This window comes from Wyeomyia smithii, chromosome 2 (assembly GCF_029784165.1).
Source record: "Wyeomyia smithii strain HCP4-BCI-WySm-NY-G18 chromosome 2, ASM2978416v1, whole genome shotgun sequence".
Classification (NCBI taxonomy): domain Eukaryota; kingdom Metazoa; phylum Arthropoda; class Insecta; order Diptera; family Culicidae; genus Wyeomyia; species Wyeomyia smithii.
Genome location: NC_073695.1, coordinates 49,009,761 through 49,027,004, shown reverse-complemented (window position 1 = coordinate 49,027,004; position 17,244 = coordinate 49,009,761). Strand labels below are relative to the sequence as shown.

The 17,244-nt window shown below is 38.6% G+C and overlaps 1 protein-coding gene across 6 annotated transcripts in view; it reads left to right on the top strand.

The window, feature by feature from the left end:
* Window positions 1-1,893, top strand: part of LOC129722031 (protein furry) — a 149,925-nt gene extending 148,032 nt beyond the window's left edge. For all 6 annotated transcript variants that reach the window (XM_055675213.1, XM_055675214.1, XM_055675215.1 and 3 more), the window contains 2 exons: window positions 223-476; window positions 1,076-1,893. In XM_055675213.1, coding sequence (XP_055531188.1) covers window positions 223-476; window positions 1,076-1,422 — 601 coding nt within the window. In that variant the 3' untranslated portion in view covers window positions 1,423-1,893. The remainder of the gene's footprint in view (window positions 1-222; window positions 477-1,075) is intronic.
* Window positions 1,894-17,244: the final 15,351 nt, after the last annotated feature.

The following is a 17,244-nucleotide window of genomic DNA, read 5'->3' as shown; positions in this document are numbered from 1 at the left end:
TAACATGATTTTCCATCACAGTCTGGAAAATCTGAGTACCGATTCTCATTGTCCTTTCGACTGTAATGCATTCTCAAAAGAAGTCTCATATCAGCTGAACTACCGCGACATAACCACCCGAAACCGTCGGAAATCGTTCAAACCGAAAACTGGAAAATTGCATTCCGCTCTTTGCTGGCATCCTAATGATGGTCTTTATGTTTCATTTTGCTGTTTCCGCAGATGGTCGGCGGCCATAAATCACGTAAAGCAGCACAAACAAATGTCGAACTTATCGTCCTCGAATTACAACCTCTCGGGAACGGGCGGCGGCAGCGGAACCAATGGCGGCGGTTGCGCTGGAAGCAGCGCCTGTGGATTGCAGCTTGACTCGAGTTTCGGCGGTGGCTACAGCGTCAGTTCGGAATTCAAATCCACCGATGATTTATCGATTATACTGAATATCTACTCGCAGAGGCTTACGAAGGAACGAAACGGTACGTATTGTTGGCGATGGGTAATCAACCTTGGCTTAACGGAGATTCGAACGATTGTACGGAATAAGGATTTCCATGCGCTTGTTGCTTTCTTTATAAAATATTAAAACGTTGATTTATCATAAATCTGTACGCCCTCTGCACTGTTCGCAATAACTCTCGTGGAAATCGATGCCCGTGCGGAGATTTGGTCTGCGACCGAAAGACGCAATCAACGAAACTCTTAAACATGAAATAAGATTTACCACGCTTCGCTTCGTTTTCTGCTTTCTGTCAGATCGTTCCAATGTTTGGAATGCAATTTGTCCTTTGTTTCCATACCTTCTTCTCCAGTAGAAAATTGAAATTAGATACTGCCAAAATAGTTTCCTTTTCAATCGGGAGTCTGAGAGAATGTTTTGTGAATTAAATCAATTGAAAACCGAGAATTCACTGATTGTTATTCGGGTATCAAATAAGGTTTCATCACTGGTATTTGAATGTTTGTGTAACTGTAGTGAATTAGCTTGAATGCTTGAAAAACAAAAATAATAGTATCCTTGCTGTACTGCTGTAAACGAGAGCAATCAGCAACTAACAAGTTTCGATCTACTCGACAGATGTGTTCATCGCGTCTCGGTCGGAAATTGAGCTGAGCGAAATCTACCAAATTCTGATGGAGAACCTGCTGCACGTATCGTCCGCCCTGTCCAACATGGAGATCGGAATGAAGGCAGTCAACAATACTAGCTCATCGTCCTCGACGGTAACCACAATGACGACTGTTCCGGTTGCCACCGGGTCAACAGTGGGTGGTATGCCGGCACCTGGCATTGGAGTTTCTCCTCCCTCACCGCACGGCAGCAACGTAGGAACGGGCTCGGCTCCGACAGTGCCTCCGCTTGGTCCGGTTCTGGCATCAACTAACCCGTTCAAGGATACGGTTGATATTATCACAACGCTGTAGGCTGCATCGCAAACTGGAAACTCGGTCGACCAGCAATGGTTTTAATTAATTGTTTTTAATTTGCTATTGCCAACTGTAACAGAACGCATTGATTTATATTACCGTGGCTATTCAGTAATTGACACCGCTGAAATTTGAACCAAGTGACAGATGAATTATCCGCAGTTCGATGGAGCAAGACAAATTAGTGTTGGAGTTTAACATGATAGGTTGAGTTATGCTTGAACGTAAGTATATCAGTTAGTTAATATATGATTTCCACCGATTGAAGACTTGACGACTGTTGCTGTGTGCAGACTTAACATTGGTAAAATATGGATAGCATGCTTTCTTGATTTTGCACTCGAATAAGGCACAATTTAAATATTTACCTTTGGGTAAACATATACGTATGAGGTCGTAATTTTTTAAAGAGACTACTTAAAGGAATCATAAAGTTTTATAAATAAATACTACATTATAACCAGTTTAGATTGTTTTCGGTCATATTAATTTCCGGACTAAAGTGAGTATATCACGACCGTTAGACTATCAATAGTTCAATCAAGAACAATTTTTTGTAGCTTTTGACTTACAATTTCTCGTGGAGAATTACTATTCAAATGAAACCAGTCGAGGAGTAAATTTTGCATCTTTATTGTTCCTTCAATTTCGTCACAGATGTCTACAGGCAATTGTGTTGATCCCAACAAAAATAAACATTGGTTTAAATCAGCGGATAACGATTTATAGCAGACCGAAGAGGACTATTCTGCGTTGTATTTTGAGTAGCTGGGAGCGCTTCACTTCCGATTTGACAACCAGTTACAGGATTCTACGGATTGTTATATTTTATATAGGCAAAGGTTAATGAATGGTCATTCGGAAATTCACATATCCTATTAAGGCCCAAATACAAATTAAGGCCCACGCGTAATGAAGCCTTCTCCATACAAAATGGAAGGCGGGATAGCGATCACGCCTTCTATTTTGTATGGAGAAGGTGTCATTGCGCCGTGTGTGTATTTGGGCCTTTAATGTTTTATATCTGTGAACGCCGCAGGCCGATGCAAAGTTTCGTTTCGAGAAAAGTCCGACGTTAACATTCGCAAACAGTTGAAGCAAAAATTAACAACCCGTTTTGGTGTTTACCACCCTGTCACGCTCTCATTGTGACGCATAATTGCTCGCATTGCAATGAAAAAGATTTTTTGTTGCGACGGCAGAAGAAAGTTTGTTGATTTCCATCGGTTCGCTTCATCCCCGCTTTATCTGGTTGTGCGGTGACTTATCCTTATTTGCAGAAAAATAAAAAATGTTATCCGGTGGGTTCCGCCGTCAGCCGGCAACGGAAGGGATTTATATCATTTTTTTCGTTTTGTGTAATGAAGATGTTTTGACAACCGGTATAGCATCGTCCGTTTGCAAGGGTAATGTGTGTGTATATATACATATAGAGCAATCAGAAAAAAATCTACTCGCACTGATTCTTGCTCGTGGCACTAATAATGGGAAAATCGTTTTCCATTCTCCATTTGCCGCTGTTTACAAACCCAGCATTTCGATGAATATGAAATACAAATCCTACTGGTGCGCCCTTACGTTCGTGATGTTGGGGAATCGCTGGCAGATACAGAAATGTAGAGATCATTTTCTGCTTTTAAGCTGCAAGTGTTATTTACCCTGAACGAGTATCAAAATTTGTTCCGCTTCGTCAGTGATAAGGGTTTCAAAGATCGTGCTCCATTGGTTGGAATATGCAAAATACTTGTTCCGGTACGAGGATTTCACGGCGGATGATAAATATTGCAATGGGGTTTCGAAATCAGTATTGCATAACTGTCAGTATAATCCAAATGCGATGATATATCTGTTAGGAGTGTTTGTAGCCAGAAATATCTCTGACAATGTGTGAAAATTTGAGCGATCCTTTTTGTTTGGAATGAAACTTTGCACACGAATTTGGCTAAGCAAACTAAGTTTCTCTAGATTCAAGAGTAGTTTTCTGAAAGGGCGTATGCATTATGTCACAGGTTTCATTTAAAGCACTGAAGCTGGCTGATCTGTCTTCCCGAAAAAAATATGCACAAAGAATAAAAATTCTTTTCAACAAAAAAATTTAAATCGTACAGGGTGCTCCATAACTATTCCAACAAGAAACAGAGGACCGTCAACCATGTTTTTTGTAAGTGAGAGAAAACTTTTAAACTTAAAACAATTTATTAAGTATAAACAATGAAAAAAAAAAAAACAACTCATTCAATGTGTCACCCTTTAGCTCTGATGACAGCTCGGAGACACTTAGGTAAGGACTCGACGGTGGACCGAATGTCATATTGAGGAATTTTCTACCTGCAAATTAAGCAAAGACTTGTTCAACTCGTCCAAACTTGTGTGTATTTCGTGAGCAGGCCTTTGTTTCCAACATCCCCCAGATCGAGATCTGGCGAGTTTGGAGGCCACTCATTCTTGGTGAGTAAAGTTAAAGTTAAGTTAAGTACAAAAAACTAACTTTTAAGTAACTTTTACATGAAATACTCTGGAACTCTGTTCCCATTGAAGATAGAAATTTTGTTTGTTCAGCTAAGTTTCATATATTGGCAAGTTCTAAAACTTTGCCAAATAAATCATGCCTCTATCTCTTAACACAAAAAAGTTAGTATTTTTAAAATATGAAAATCTACTGTAACATATGCTCGCCGTACTTTAATACGGGTGGATTGGGACAAATGGAACTTACAAGTGTTTTTAGTACTTGAATTTAAATTCAAGAAATAGTATTGACATCATGATTTTACTTGTCTCTTTTTAACTATATACGTTTTCGAAATTTTTAGTAGTTTTTATGAAGAAAGGCTTGGAATATCGGGGAATTCATTTTTCGATCAGGGAAATCAGGGAAAAAAATTAAAAATATTTAGGAAAAAATTTTAATCGAGACGCGATTCTTTTTTTAACGACTCTTCAGCGCATAAACTGAATTTTGTAACATAAAAGGCCAATTCGGGACGTCTACGGTTCAGTTTCCGATTGAATACTTTTTCACTGGGATTTCAGAGTTGCGTCAGGTAAATTTATATTATATTTTCAATGTTAAAATCAGGGAATTTGATTTTAGAAACTTTTTCACCACCCTGAAAATATCTGTGCAAATTTTAACTCAACTAAAAAATGGTTGATAGGTCATTTGGCATTGAAACGCTCATCGTTACTATTTCAGTTTTTAATGTCAACATGATTTAAAAACAACCTTAATCATAACTTGAAGCAAGCTAGCTGAGGCAGTGACAAAAAACTCAAATTTTTCTTGCAGTCGGTCAACTTGAATAACCTTTTGAACGTCTCAAGCCTCCAGTTACTTTGAGCCCACAAAAAGTTTCTGTTTCGGCTGTATTCAACATCAAAGGTTAGGCTCGCAAAAGGAGACCAAGAAAACTGCTCCGGGACTTGAGAGCAGGGATCCCTGTCCGGAATGAGAATGAGGTCGCAATTTTATTCCCAATAGCACATCACAAATTTGTAATGATATTTTTATTTTGAATTTTTGTGTTCGTATTTACGTCGTTCGCAGCAGTTAAGCTAGTGATACGATTATGGTTACTATCAGCAAATTCATTCAATTGAATACATTTTTACTTGGTCCATCTTGAACATCATTCATCTTAGCGCCCTTCGTCGATTACACATTTTGTCAACAAACTTTGTTAAGCGGTGGCCTTTATCAGTATGTTTTTATCACATTGATGCGTTAGTTGTAAAATTACAGCAAGCAAATTTAAAGAAAAAAAAAGAACACTTTGTGCAAACATTAAACGAATTCCTAATCCTGTTTAATATTTAAACAGTCGTCCAATTTGGGAGACGTAATTTAAGACACGATTAGAGTGCTAAAGGTACGGGCATATAAATAAGAAAAGAGGAGGGATGACAACAGATATATTTAATAAGATCATTCCGGCAAACTAAGCAAAGACTACATTCTAATCCAACGTTTAAAGTAGAAAAAGTATTCAAGTTTGAAAATTGTACATTAATTCTCGATGTTTTTCAGTCTAAACAACTATACTGTCTAGTGAAGCTCTATAAATAAAGTGCAGTGACATGAACAGTTAATTGGAACATGAGACGGCAGAAAATTCCTATGATTAGAAAATTCCTACTGCATAGGCGCTGCTATTCTGTTGTTCAGGATCTCGGTTAGTAAATTGCATGCGGAACGAAAAGGTCACAAGGGCGATGGGTGGGCATGAGCATTTCCAGCTCTCACTAGAAAATGCTCTCACTTCACATTGATTTTTCACCCAATTTTGTGGTATAATTTCGAGTTTCCACTCAAAAATAGGAGAAAACAAACTCGTTTTGTGAAATTAATGTTTATTTGAACTTAGTGGTTAAGTTTTTTTTCAGTGGTGTTTTTTTACAAGACCTTTTTATTTAATGAAAGCAAAGGCTTCTGAGCTACTGTGCTTCAAGTGTATGACGAAAGCACGGAAAAGATTTTTTTTTAAGTTTCCATTGATTAATATTTGCTTTGGTGATGCAAACAAACTAATATTATAACAGGTAACACCTAAAAATTCGAAGTCTGCAATTTGTGATCCCCACTGCCACATTGGATCACCTTAAATGGAAATCGAAACCACCCGGAATTGGTCGATCGGTCATTTGGCGCGGATTTACTCATATGTAATTACTGGCGGACAATATGTTTGTATAATGATAGCTAGGATGGGAGAGGCCATGGATGATGTGCGATTGGTGGCTTACGCTAGAACGTTTGGGTGGTGACGATTCTGTAATGGTGATATTGAAATTTAATGATAGAGATAGCATGAAATTGTGGCGTGAAATGAGATGTTCACGTTTATTACTCTTTTCAAAATGGGTTTAAAGTGGTGGCCCGTCTGCAGGGTTATGTTTGAACGGTTATAACACTCTCTCTGAACCGAAACATTTCGAAGCATTTTGTCAAACACACGAGTGTTTTGGTTCTGATAGGGTAACGGCGAAGCAGTAAATTGAATTGAGTTGCGAACGGTCCTCACTTCTGGCAACGGCACTGATAGTCAGTTTCGAAGCCCATTTTCCGTGCGGGTTAAGTTGATCACCGGTTCGCAATTTAACTCTGAGTGAAATCAATACAGAAGAGAAATCGTCTGCAGCAGTTCCTATCGTATCGGTGGACCATGCTTGCGTGCCAGTATTTGCAAACATCAGAGTAAATACCGGGAAGAGTCGCTTATCAGCGGATGCCGATGTTGGACGATTCAGATTGTGTACCGTTGCCGTTGGACATAATTGAGATCCTGATTACATGGGTAAGGGTTTTTATTTGATGTAGCTATCTTTTTCTGGTCGCAAAGTAATCATAATACCGTCGAGTATTGATAGATTTAGAAAGGATTATCGTCATACTTGGTGAGTTTTTTACCATTACTTAATAAAAAAATCTTGTACGATAGTTTTTTCATATTAAAAGAGAATATTGCTATCGAACTCTAGATCCGAATTTCCCCTAGGCTCGTTCCCTAGAATAGTGGTGGGAAATATCGACCAAAACGGATATCGATAACAATCGATAATTCCGGGGCTTTTATCGATACTATCGATAAGAATCGATAATTTGACAGCCAACGTTTGGAGTAAAAAAATTTTTTCAGATGGTGATGAAAAAAAAACTATTTCAGATGGCGATGAAAAAATACTATGACATATAATTGAGTTGGATAAATTTCCCATGGAAGGTTATCATGTTAGCTTTCTCACAAAAAAATATTACGTCCTTGCGTGCAGCCTTTTGCCGGCAGTTAACCGGAACATTCGCTATGGCGGACGAAAAAATGCGTGTAGTTATGTTTTTAAGCTCTTTCTTCGTTTTTTTTTATTAATTCCTCCTCCTTTTTCACGATAGAATTGTTGGAATAGATCTTGCGCTTCAAGTTTGCCCAGAAATTCTCGATGGGAAGCAGGTGGGGGACATTGGGCGGATTCGCTGACTTCGGTACCACATCGATATTCAGCCGCTCCATCTCCTCCAACGATCGCTTCGAGTAGTTGTCCGACGTTAAATCTGGCCAAAACACCGTGTCTTCGCTCTTATGGTATTTCTTGATGAACGACGCAACTTCTGTCAGGCATTTCGTACTATAAATTTCCCCGTTCACGGCCAGCCCGGAGCGAAAGAAGCGCAACTTTGACATCCCTTTCTCGCTGATTGTCAGCCACAGCCGCACCTTCTTGGGGAACTTGGTCTGTGAAATAAACTTTACCTCGGTGCCACTGGCGTAGCGTGAGGGGGGCGGTCCGCCCCGGGTGTCACCCCCTAGGAGAAAATTTTTTACGCGTGTCGCCTTCGAAAGGGTGAGATTAATTACCATTTAAGTGGAGGTCGAGCTGAAATTCTCGAAAATTTATAAATTTTTCGAAAACAGGTAGATTTAGTGCATTTGAAAACGAGCGGACTAACTCTCGCCATTTTTGGTAACAAGATGATTTAACTGCAATCTGGTGGGGGTGACACCCAGAGGGAAAGGGGTGAAACCTAAATTTTCCGCCCGGGTGTCACCCGGTCACGCTACGCTACTGCTCGGTGCTCACTTCCTTCGTGGGGGAGGTAAAATTCGAAGAGCCCTGCTAGTCGTTGCCATCCAGGGTGAGATAGGTCTAGTCGTCCAATACCACTGCCGCGTCGCGATTCGCAGGGAAAATCGACTTGACCGTCTCATTCAACCGCTGTCGCTGCGTCATTGCCTGCAGCTCCGAGACCCAGATGTCTGGACGAGGGAATTTTTTTCTAAGCCTAAAAGTCACACCTTCTATTCCCGTTCATTTTCGCATCCTCGCAAACTGCATACATTGCCCGCTTTACTAAACTTATAATATAATACTGTTTTCTAGTGAAATGAAACCGGTTTTCAAAATTGATTCATTTTTCGTAAAGTTCTGGCCATTTAAAATTCGAGAGAATTTTATTTATCTCAATTATTTTGTCTACCCCCTGAATAAATCAGGATACTTTTTTGGCGCAACAATTTCGTTGATTTGGATTTTTAGTGGAACTAAAAATTGTTTGTTGGGTAAGAGATACTTTTAACTTAAACAGTTCCAAGTTAAACTAAACAATTACCAAAGAATTACCAATAGACTGCCGCTATGCATGTCCATCATATTATAAGAGTTAGCAAGCCAAAGAAAATGCATTTTATTACAATTTAGTATCATTGCTTTTTATGAGATGGTGCAAAAAGTTTGGATATTGTTATAAAGTTCACCAGTACTAAGTTGTCGAATTCATCTGTTCTTAGGAAACGAAAAACTATAAATACCTTTTTAGTTACCATTATTTCTCAGAAACTCAGTGACACCCGGGGCGAACCGTTACACCACCCCCAACAATGCTAAGTCTTGTCGAATAGCAGCGCCCAACAAATACCTAGCGGCAAAAGCAACTCCTGGGGTAGGGTAAGTGAGGTCTCCTTCTCTTGGGTCTCCTCCAGTAACCAGCCGCACTGACTTGTGCTCACCCTTATAATATCGATAATTATCGTTAACGTCAAAAAATTAACGATAATATCGATGACAAGCATTTATCGATATTATCGATAAGTATCGATAAGTTTCCCATCACTACCCTAGAACGCTGTACAATGGTTATTTGGCGTCTCCATCGGTTCAACTGTGAAAGGAGGCGCACGATTAACGTTCGTGTTAGAGTGGGTGAGGGCTTTGACGCGTTTTTGAAATCTTTTTTTGAAACTGTGTTGGCCAGTGTAATATAACATTATTTCTCGGACAAAAATTTTAGTTATTTTACGACTAGACCTAGAAACAACTTCTTCATAGAGAGCTCTAAACCATGAGAAAAAAATCGAAAACTCCATTTCCGCCTAAATTGGTGAATTCTCGTGCCCTTATTGAATGCAGAATTGTGTCAAAAGGTCGCAGAGTTCGTCGCTACTACGTTGGCCATTGGCTACGTCTGAAAAAAATATCTTTGCTAGGGGTTCCAAAATTCACAAGAATGGTTAAAAAGCTTTGATCTTTTCTTTTTTTAGTTTGAGTTCTGGGACAAAACCTTTATTTACCAATGTAATTTTCTGTTTGAGAAATAAAATTTCGGATTTTATTTTGAATTTCTGCTTTAGTATCTACTATCAAGGTTCAGTCTATCCTTGGAATTTCCATTTTTTGTACTTTTCCTTTTTAATTTTTAATAATTGATTTTTGCGTCAGTAACCAAAACTTTGTTATTCCAAATTTAATTTGGCATTATTTCCGTCTTCGACGTCTGCACTCTTTAACAAACTAGTGTTGACAACACGAACGTTCTCGTTGATGCTTCTGTTCACAATGTCGAATGCGATAACTTCTTGTTCTATCACGCTTTAAATTCTAATTTCACTCTGCTTCGCAGCACATTCTCTTATCATCAGACAATTCGCACAATTTGCTATCCAACACTCCGCGGATCCAATTAGGTGCGATTCCGTGAGAATTCCTTCTCTATTGCGAACCAGTTTTCTGGTCACACTCGTGCTGGAAACGTTCTGCTGCCAAGTGAGACACCATTAAGTTGTCTGATTGTGTTTTTGCGCCTATTATGTAGCGACGCGTATTTCTATCACGTGTTTGAAAATAAAATTTCATCTTGAAAGTTTTTTTTTCTTCTTTCTAATATACTGCACGAATTACTATTACTATACTATTGACTATGCAACTCCATTGGTTTGAAATCGATGGAGGCGCCTGGTATTGCAATCAGCAAAATTTCACACTTGCTCGTCAGTCAGCACAATATCAAAAGTACCATGCGGGGGAAGGTTTACTATCCTTCGCCTGTTCGGATCACCTGATGTTTGAGCAAAATCTGGTTTCCCACCCCGTCTCAGTTTGTCGCTCGAACGAAAGAAACAATCAAGCGCCGTGTATGATTATCTAGAGCAACAACCGGTAAATGGCTTTACCGTTGGATAGAGCAAATAATTGATGTTCCAAACAGTGATGGATCACAGCGAAAGCGACATGTTGTCATTCGTTATGGAATTTCATCATCTCTGTCATACTTATCGCTTTGCTTTGATTGCAAGCGTAACCGATAACCCCCTTGACAACCGGCAGCATGGCAGAGCAATATGTTTCAACAGATTAAAGGAAATCGAGCGTACTCTTCGAAGATTCGATCAATTCTGTAGACAAAATCTAGCAATAAGGTACGGATGAATCGACAATAAAGACAAAAGGTGAAAACTTTTCGAATCGTCACAAAGTTCGACTTCTTGCTAATCGGATGTCGATGCCTATAAAATATACCTAGCTACCGAACGGAACACCAGTCAGTGCTAATTGAGTCAAAGGATCGTTGCTCGGCTCGCTGGGAGACTCGGGAAGCCAGTGAATTGGAAGAGAAGAGGCTTGACAGCTGGTGTTGAGATTTATATTACGTTTCCCGCCAGCCGCAAGGATATACTGCCAAATTACATAGGCCATCTTAATTCAGTTCGACTCTACCTTATAAATGGATTGACGTTATTATCAGTTGGGCAGATTACCTCATTGATTGCCACAAAATTACAAGTGTTTAGTGCTGCCCAAAGAATATTCAGTAAACTTGCCGGCAGGTAGACAAACCTCCGGGTAATCAGAAATCCCATCATGCATCAGATACAATTTAGCCTCACATAATTGCATTGTGGTTTGGTCTGGTGCGGTTGATGATAAGAACAAGAATAATGGAGATGCACTGTGCTTTTTCGTTTTCCCAACGTCAATTTAGAAAATTCAGCTACAAGTACCGGCGACTCATTCTTGCAAAAACTTTCTTCCGAAGGAAGCAGGCTATCGTCAACAAGTTTGATGTTGCGAAAAAACTAGATAAGTAGAAGGTAGGGGTACTAGGGGTAAGCCCGGCACTGAGGGTAAGACCGTCACCCCTAGGATTTAACTAGAAAACGCTAATTAACTGTGTTTTGGAATATGTGAAGTGTTGGTATTTAATATTTTAGGCTTTTTAAGACACATCGAAGCCACCGCGAAACGTCAAACGTCAAAATAATAGGCAAAACATACGCTACTGCAGCTGATGCGTAAACGGATGTAATTTTTCGTGAGTGGAACTTAAGCTTTTATTCATTTGAAAAGACTACAATAATTTTTCGTTGCTCTACAATTTATTGTTTGAATTGTTAGCAATCACAGTAATTCGATCTGAGGTAAATTGAAGCGATAAATTTGTAGAAATACTCTTTTAAAAAAATGGGTACTGTCGGGGTAACACCGTCACCCAGTGAGTGGGGTAAGTCCGACATGGTCTGAGGCTAGTTGGATGTTAGTGACACATACTTCTCATCTATTACCGATGTCTCGCTGCTAAATAAATTAATTAATCGACTTAGAACCATGCACTCAAGCTCTTCTGTGATTTATGAATGATTCCAAGGGTTATTAAAGGTGTCGAATGTACTGAATCAAGTCACAAAACTGGCCGCTTTCCCGGTGGTATTTGGAGTATTCTCCAGTGTGGTCAATGTGATCCTGGCTTCGATTTAACTAGTTGATAATATGATTTAAAGTGCCACATGATAGGCTTGCCGAGTATCAAATTCTTTCATTGTTTATACATAATGTTCACCGGAACTTGTTCCGGCAATCTCCCCAGAACCAGCTAACCGACAACAACCAAATACAACAGTAACATACAGAAATGTAAGATCTCTCATTTGGCGGTTTCCAAATTTAAATTGGTTTAGTTAATTCAAGTAAATTCATGAACAAACTAAGGTGCCGGTGTTACCCCCAAGGGGTGCCGGTTTCACCCGCACTGGTTGCTAAACGTCTTTTTTATCTTAGTTTCAAAACTTCACTATTTCTTGTAAAATAACAGTTTGAAAGTACTGAAAGCTTCCATATCTTGTAGAGTTGTCGAGCTTCGTAGCCGCAAGGTTACAGAGTCCGCTTTGACAAGCGAATGGTGATAGATTCGAATCTTAGTAGAACCAAACCATTCGTTCGCAAAAAGGACTTTAAGTATGGGTTTATTCTCAGGCTCTTCCACACAAAATCTTCTCTCCAGATTTAATAACCTCTCGTCTAAAGCTTCGATAATATCATAGACTATAGCACGTTATATGCTTTTAGAGTGATAGCTTGCAGGAGGATATGATAGAATCGATAAGGAAGAAAGTTGGTTACTAAATCTGAATGAGAAGACAAAAAAAAGTACTATAACTTCCCTCCAGACTTAATAACCACTGATCTAAAGCTTCAATAATATCATAGACTATAGCACGTTATATGCTTTTAGAGTGATATCCTGCAGGAGGATATGATAAGGTCGATAAGGAAGGTAGTAGGTTACTAAGTCTGAAGGAGAAGACAAAAAGCACTATAACACGGAGCAGGTTACTTCTCAATAAGTAGCACTGCAAAATGGTAAAAAAACCAGAAATGTGCAAACAGCAAAAACGTCCGGACAATGCCACAATAGATCAAACAACTACTGGTAGCAGTGGGGTCCACACAAAAAAAAAAAACTTGTAGAAAACAATCTGGGAAATGATTCTGTGAAAGCAATATAACAATATTTGCCATCAAGTCCTACTAAAGAATCATTTTCCTTAGGGGGCCGGGCTTACCCCCAGTACCCCTAATGTTATTCTTAGTTTCCGTTCCAGGAAGCGTAACCGGTGAAAAAGAAACCAACGATGAACGGTATCCGGCTTAGGCGACATGAAGAAGGATAATTGATGGTTCAGAACTAACCAATATAACCTCTGTTTTATGCAGCTCAGCCCACACGTGGTTGTATATAATATTTTTACCTTTCAGCTAGCGTTTCTTATGCATTCAACACTCCTGTACCACTGTATCATCCGATAGCATGCAAGGTGTTATTCTGTTATAAATATTTATTAACTCGTAATGTACCGTTCGTGATACTGACTGATACTTGGTGGGTTTCGGCTAAGTCAATTTGCAGAATCGTTCCCTTCAAGGTTATGACTAATGCTATTCGAGATGCCGAAATAATAAAAATATACGCCAAGGCCACCAAAAGAAAAAGTTTGACCCCGGTGTGTATTAATAAGTACAGCAGCGTTCGTGAGCAGAAACTGAATGGTACTCCTTGAGGGAAAAACGTGTTTAATTTGATAGAGACAAGTATCAAGATACAACTCGTTTCGGCGTTACGACTTGATGCTAAGACATAGGGGAATTCATTATTGCTCTATCGTGCGTTGCGTTGGAGTTGGCTGCGTTGAATCTGGTTCAAGAGACCACAGGTTTATAAATTTTGCCGCTTTCCATATTTAATCTATTGGGCAAGAAATTCCTAAATTACCCGACAAAGGTGTTTTCTCTAGACAGTGGAGCCTTCCTTTTTTATTCTCATTTATAACGAAGATTGAAGCTTCTTCTTCGTCATTGCCATGCAGGGAATAAAAATATTCGAAATGGGAAATGGAAAAAAAACTCGACACAATATAACGTTTTACGGTGATCAGAGAAATCAACTGCGTAAAACAGAATTTTATTCTCAAACTTAAAACACCGATTACGATGTCAATTTATATTATTTTATACATTAATAAAACACATTATTCGAATCAAACGATGAGACTGTACAAATTCCCACTTGTCGAAATAGTGCATCGAACAAATTTATACTAATTGACCAAGCTCAACTGGTATATTTTTATCCGAAAAATTCCAATCACAAAATGCAAAAGTTTCTATTCCCTAGACTCCAAAGAAGCATTTCTCCATTACACCAGCCGCCTGGAATCTATACCGGCGCAAAGGAACACTCTACGAGTGAGATCGACTGAATGGACTCATATAAATCACAGAAATGAAGATTTCTTCATCAATGTGCGTCACATGAAGGGGCAATTTTGGCTCCCAGCGGCTGCTTTGGTGTCACAAATGATACTCGGGAGTCCGGAGTGGCGAAACACCCATGCTAACAAAGGCAATCTGCAAGAGCAGTAGCAAATGGACATCGTATGGATTCTTCTGTGTCCCTCTACCTTTCCGCCTTCCTCCTTACAAATTGCTTTGTATGCTACGGCTTAGTATGTTGTAGAAAAGCACTGAGCAGGTGGAACATAGCAAGGACACATTTTGATGACCATATCAAAAGGTCATGTCGTGCCCCATGTCATATTCACGACACAGTGACGAAAAAATCGAATACGAAACAAAAACTATTATCGCGCCACTGTTCAAACTGTTCTAATCGACGGATCAAAATTGACACAAGTACACGAAAATTTCACCCAAATATCACTAACGAATTGAGGTCTGTATTTCAACATATTTAATTACACTCCATTATATTTTATTATACCCCACATTACTTCATCATATTCCATCTATATTACCTCGATACCAGCCGGTGACGGTGATTGTAAGCTTAATTGAAGGGTCATTGCATCGACCATCTCGGATTTCAACCAATATTTGTGAGTCGATGTAGGGGAGGAGTGCCAGTTATGGCAATACCTAAAAAATGTACCAGTTATGGCATGAACCAGTTATGGCCTATGGAGTTTAAATGGTGTATTGCCATAACTGGTACCATTGCGCTTATGCGATATAACCATAACTGGTGCACTTGCCATAACTGGCTCACCTACCCTATTTTGGTCTGAAACATGAAAGCTACAATTCTGTACCGATTGGTGGACTTATCGGACTGCGGGACTGCCCCCACTATTTATGAATTCAGAATAACAACTTTTTCTTCAATTTGCAGACATTTCGGGACCCTTGTGTTGCCAACATTGCGTTTTCCTAAATTCAAAACCTAATTAGCAAATTTCTCAATATGCCCTCCTGTTTTCTTGGTTTTGACCACGTCAATGTGCTCTGCAAACGATTTAACAAAGGTGTCATTTATCAGGACAAAACAAAATGTTATACGGGTCGTTCCATAAGAAGTGACCACGAAAAAGCACTAACTTGGACACGACCATCACAGATTTTGCTCAAAGTTGGGGAAATAATTCTACTGTCACTTTGGAAAAATCCCAATTTTGGTGTCGATTGGAATACCCCCCGCTCTGTAGGACTCCCCTCTTTATTGCAAAGTCACGCATTTTTTGTTCAAAATCTCTTTTCTCTTTTTCTTACAATCCATAGAAGTAAGATGTCCAAAAAAAACTGATAGATGATTTTGGAAGAAAATAAACCAAGGAATCCAGAAAAAATTTAACTTTTGACCGGAAGTGTTGCCAGATAGATTATTTTTGTATTTTGAAATTAAATTTGAAATTTCGTAATTAATTATTCGTAAAAATGTAATATCTCGAGACTGGCTCATAATACCACAGGGTGATAAGTGTTTCTTACGTAAAATTTTCCGAGAAGTACGATGAAACCATCAAATTTAAAATAAATTTAGCTACATTTGCCGAAAAATGCAAACTTAATTTCAAAATACACAAATAATCTATCTGGCAACACTTCCGGTCAAAAACAATATTTTTTCTGGATTCCTTGGTTGATTTTCTTCCAAATTCACCTATCACTATTTTTCGGGTGTCTTACATCATTAAATTATAAAATAAATTAACTACGAAATTTACAACTATTTTCGTAAAAATGTTATATCTCGAGATTGGCTCATATTACCTCGGCATGATAGTTGTTTCTTAAGTGAAATTTTCCAAGGAACACGATGAAATTATCAAATTTAAAATAAAAATGGCTGCATTTGCCGAAAAATGTAAATTTGGTTTTCAAATACAAAAATAATTTATCTGGCAATACTTTCGGTCAAAAGTTATATATTTTTTTGGATTTCTTGGTTTATTTCCTTCATAAATCATCTATCACTATTTTTTGGACATCTTACGTCTATGAATTGAAAGAAAAAAAGTAAAGAGATTTTGAACAAAAAACGCGTGACTTTGCAATAAAGAGGGGGGTCCTACAGAGCGGCGGGTAATCCAATCGACACCAAAATTGGGATTTTTCCAAAGTGACAGTAGATGAATAATTCCCCCAACTTTGAGCAAAATTTGTGATGGTCGTGTCCAAGTGGCATGTACACTTCGTATGGAATGACCCATACGTATAATTTTTATTACCGTAAGCCGGGGTGAGATAAAGCCACGGGGGTGAGATTGAGACAAAACGGAGAATGTTTGTATTTTCAATTACTTGAGATTTCTAAAACCTTATACCTCAAACTCAATACTTTATGAAACGTGACATATTTATTCATACCTTCAAATGGAATATAGATAACATCAGTGAACTGTTTCACATAAATAATGTTTCAAAGTACAGGGTGAAAAACATGCGCAAATAACGTTATCCAAAAATGTCCCAGGGAAACCAACCCGATCAAGAAATCACATCAACTTACTGCTCAGTTGGTACGTTAGGATGTCGTCTCCAATGTGGTTAGGAAATATTATTCATTGAACCGGTGTTGGCTTGGAAAATAATGTTTTTTTCAAACTGTACACTTTATGAGCCCTTTTGAGGTGAGATTGTGCCAAGCTATTATGAACGATACAGTGTGCGGAATTTACATTCACGACAAAATTGTATCAGTATACACCAAAACACTTGCATTGTTTACATAGGGTATGCTTTTTTTTCTTCACAGCATAGGGTATGTTGTCTAGCTATGATATTATTTAAAATAATGACTAAAAGCTTAAGAAGCTTACTGTTCTCAAATGTTAGATGGAAATTTACAATGTTTGATATTACTTATGGAATGTAACAAAGTATTGTACACCTATTCTATAAAAAATGATGACTTTTAAAGCGCGGAAGGAGGGTTGTGGATACGTTTCCAGCAGTTTTGAGATCTCCAATGGAATATAAAGG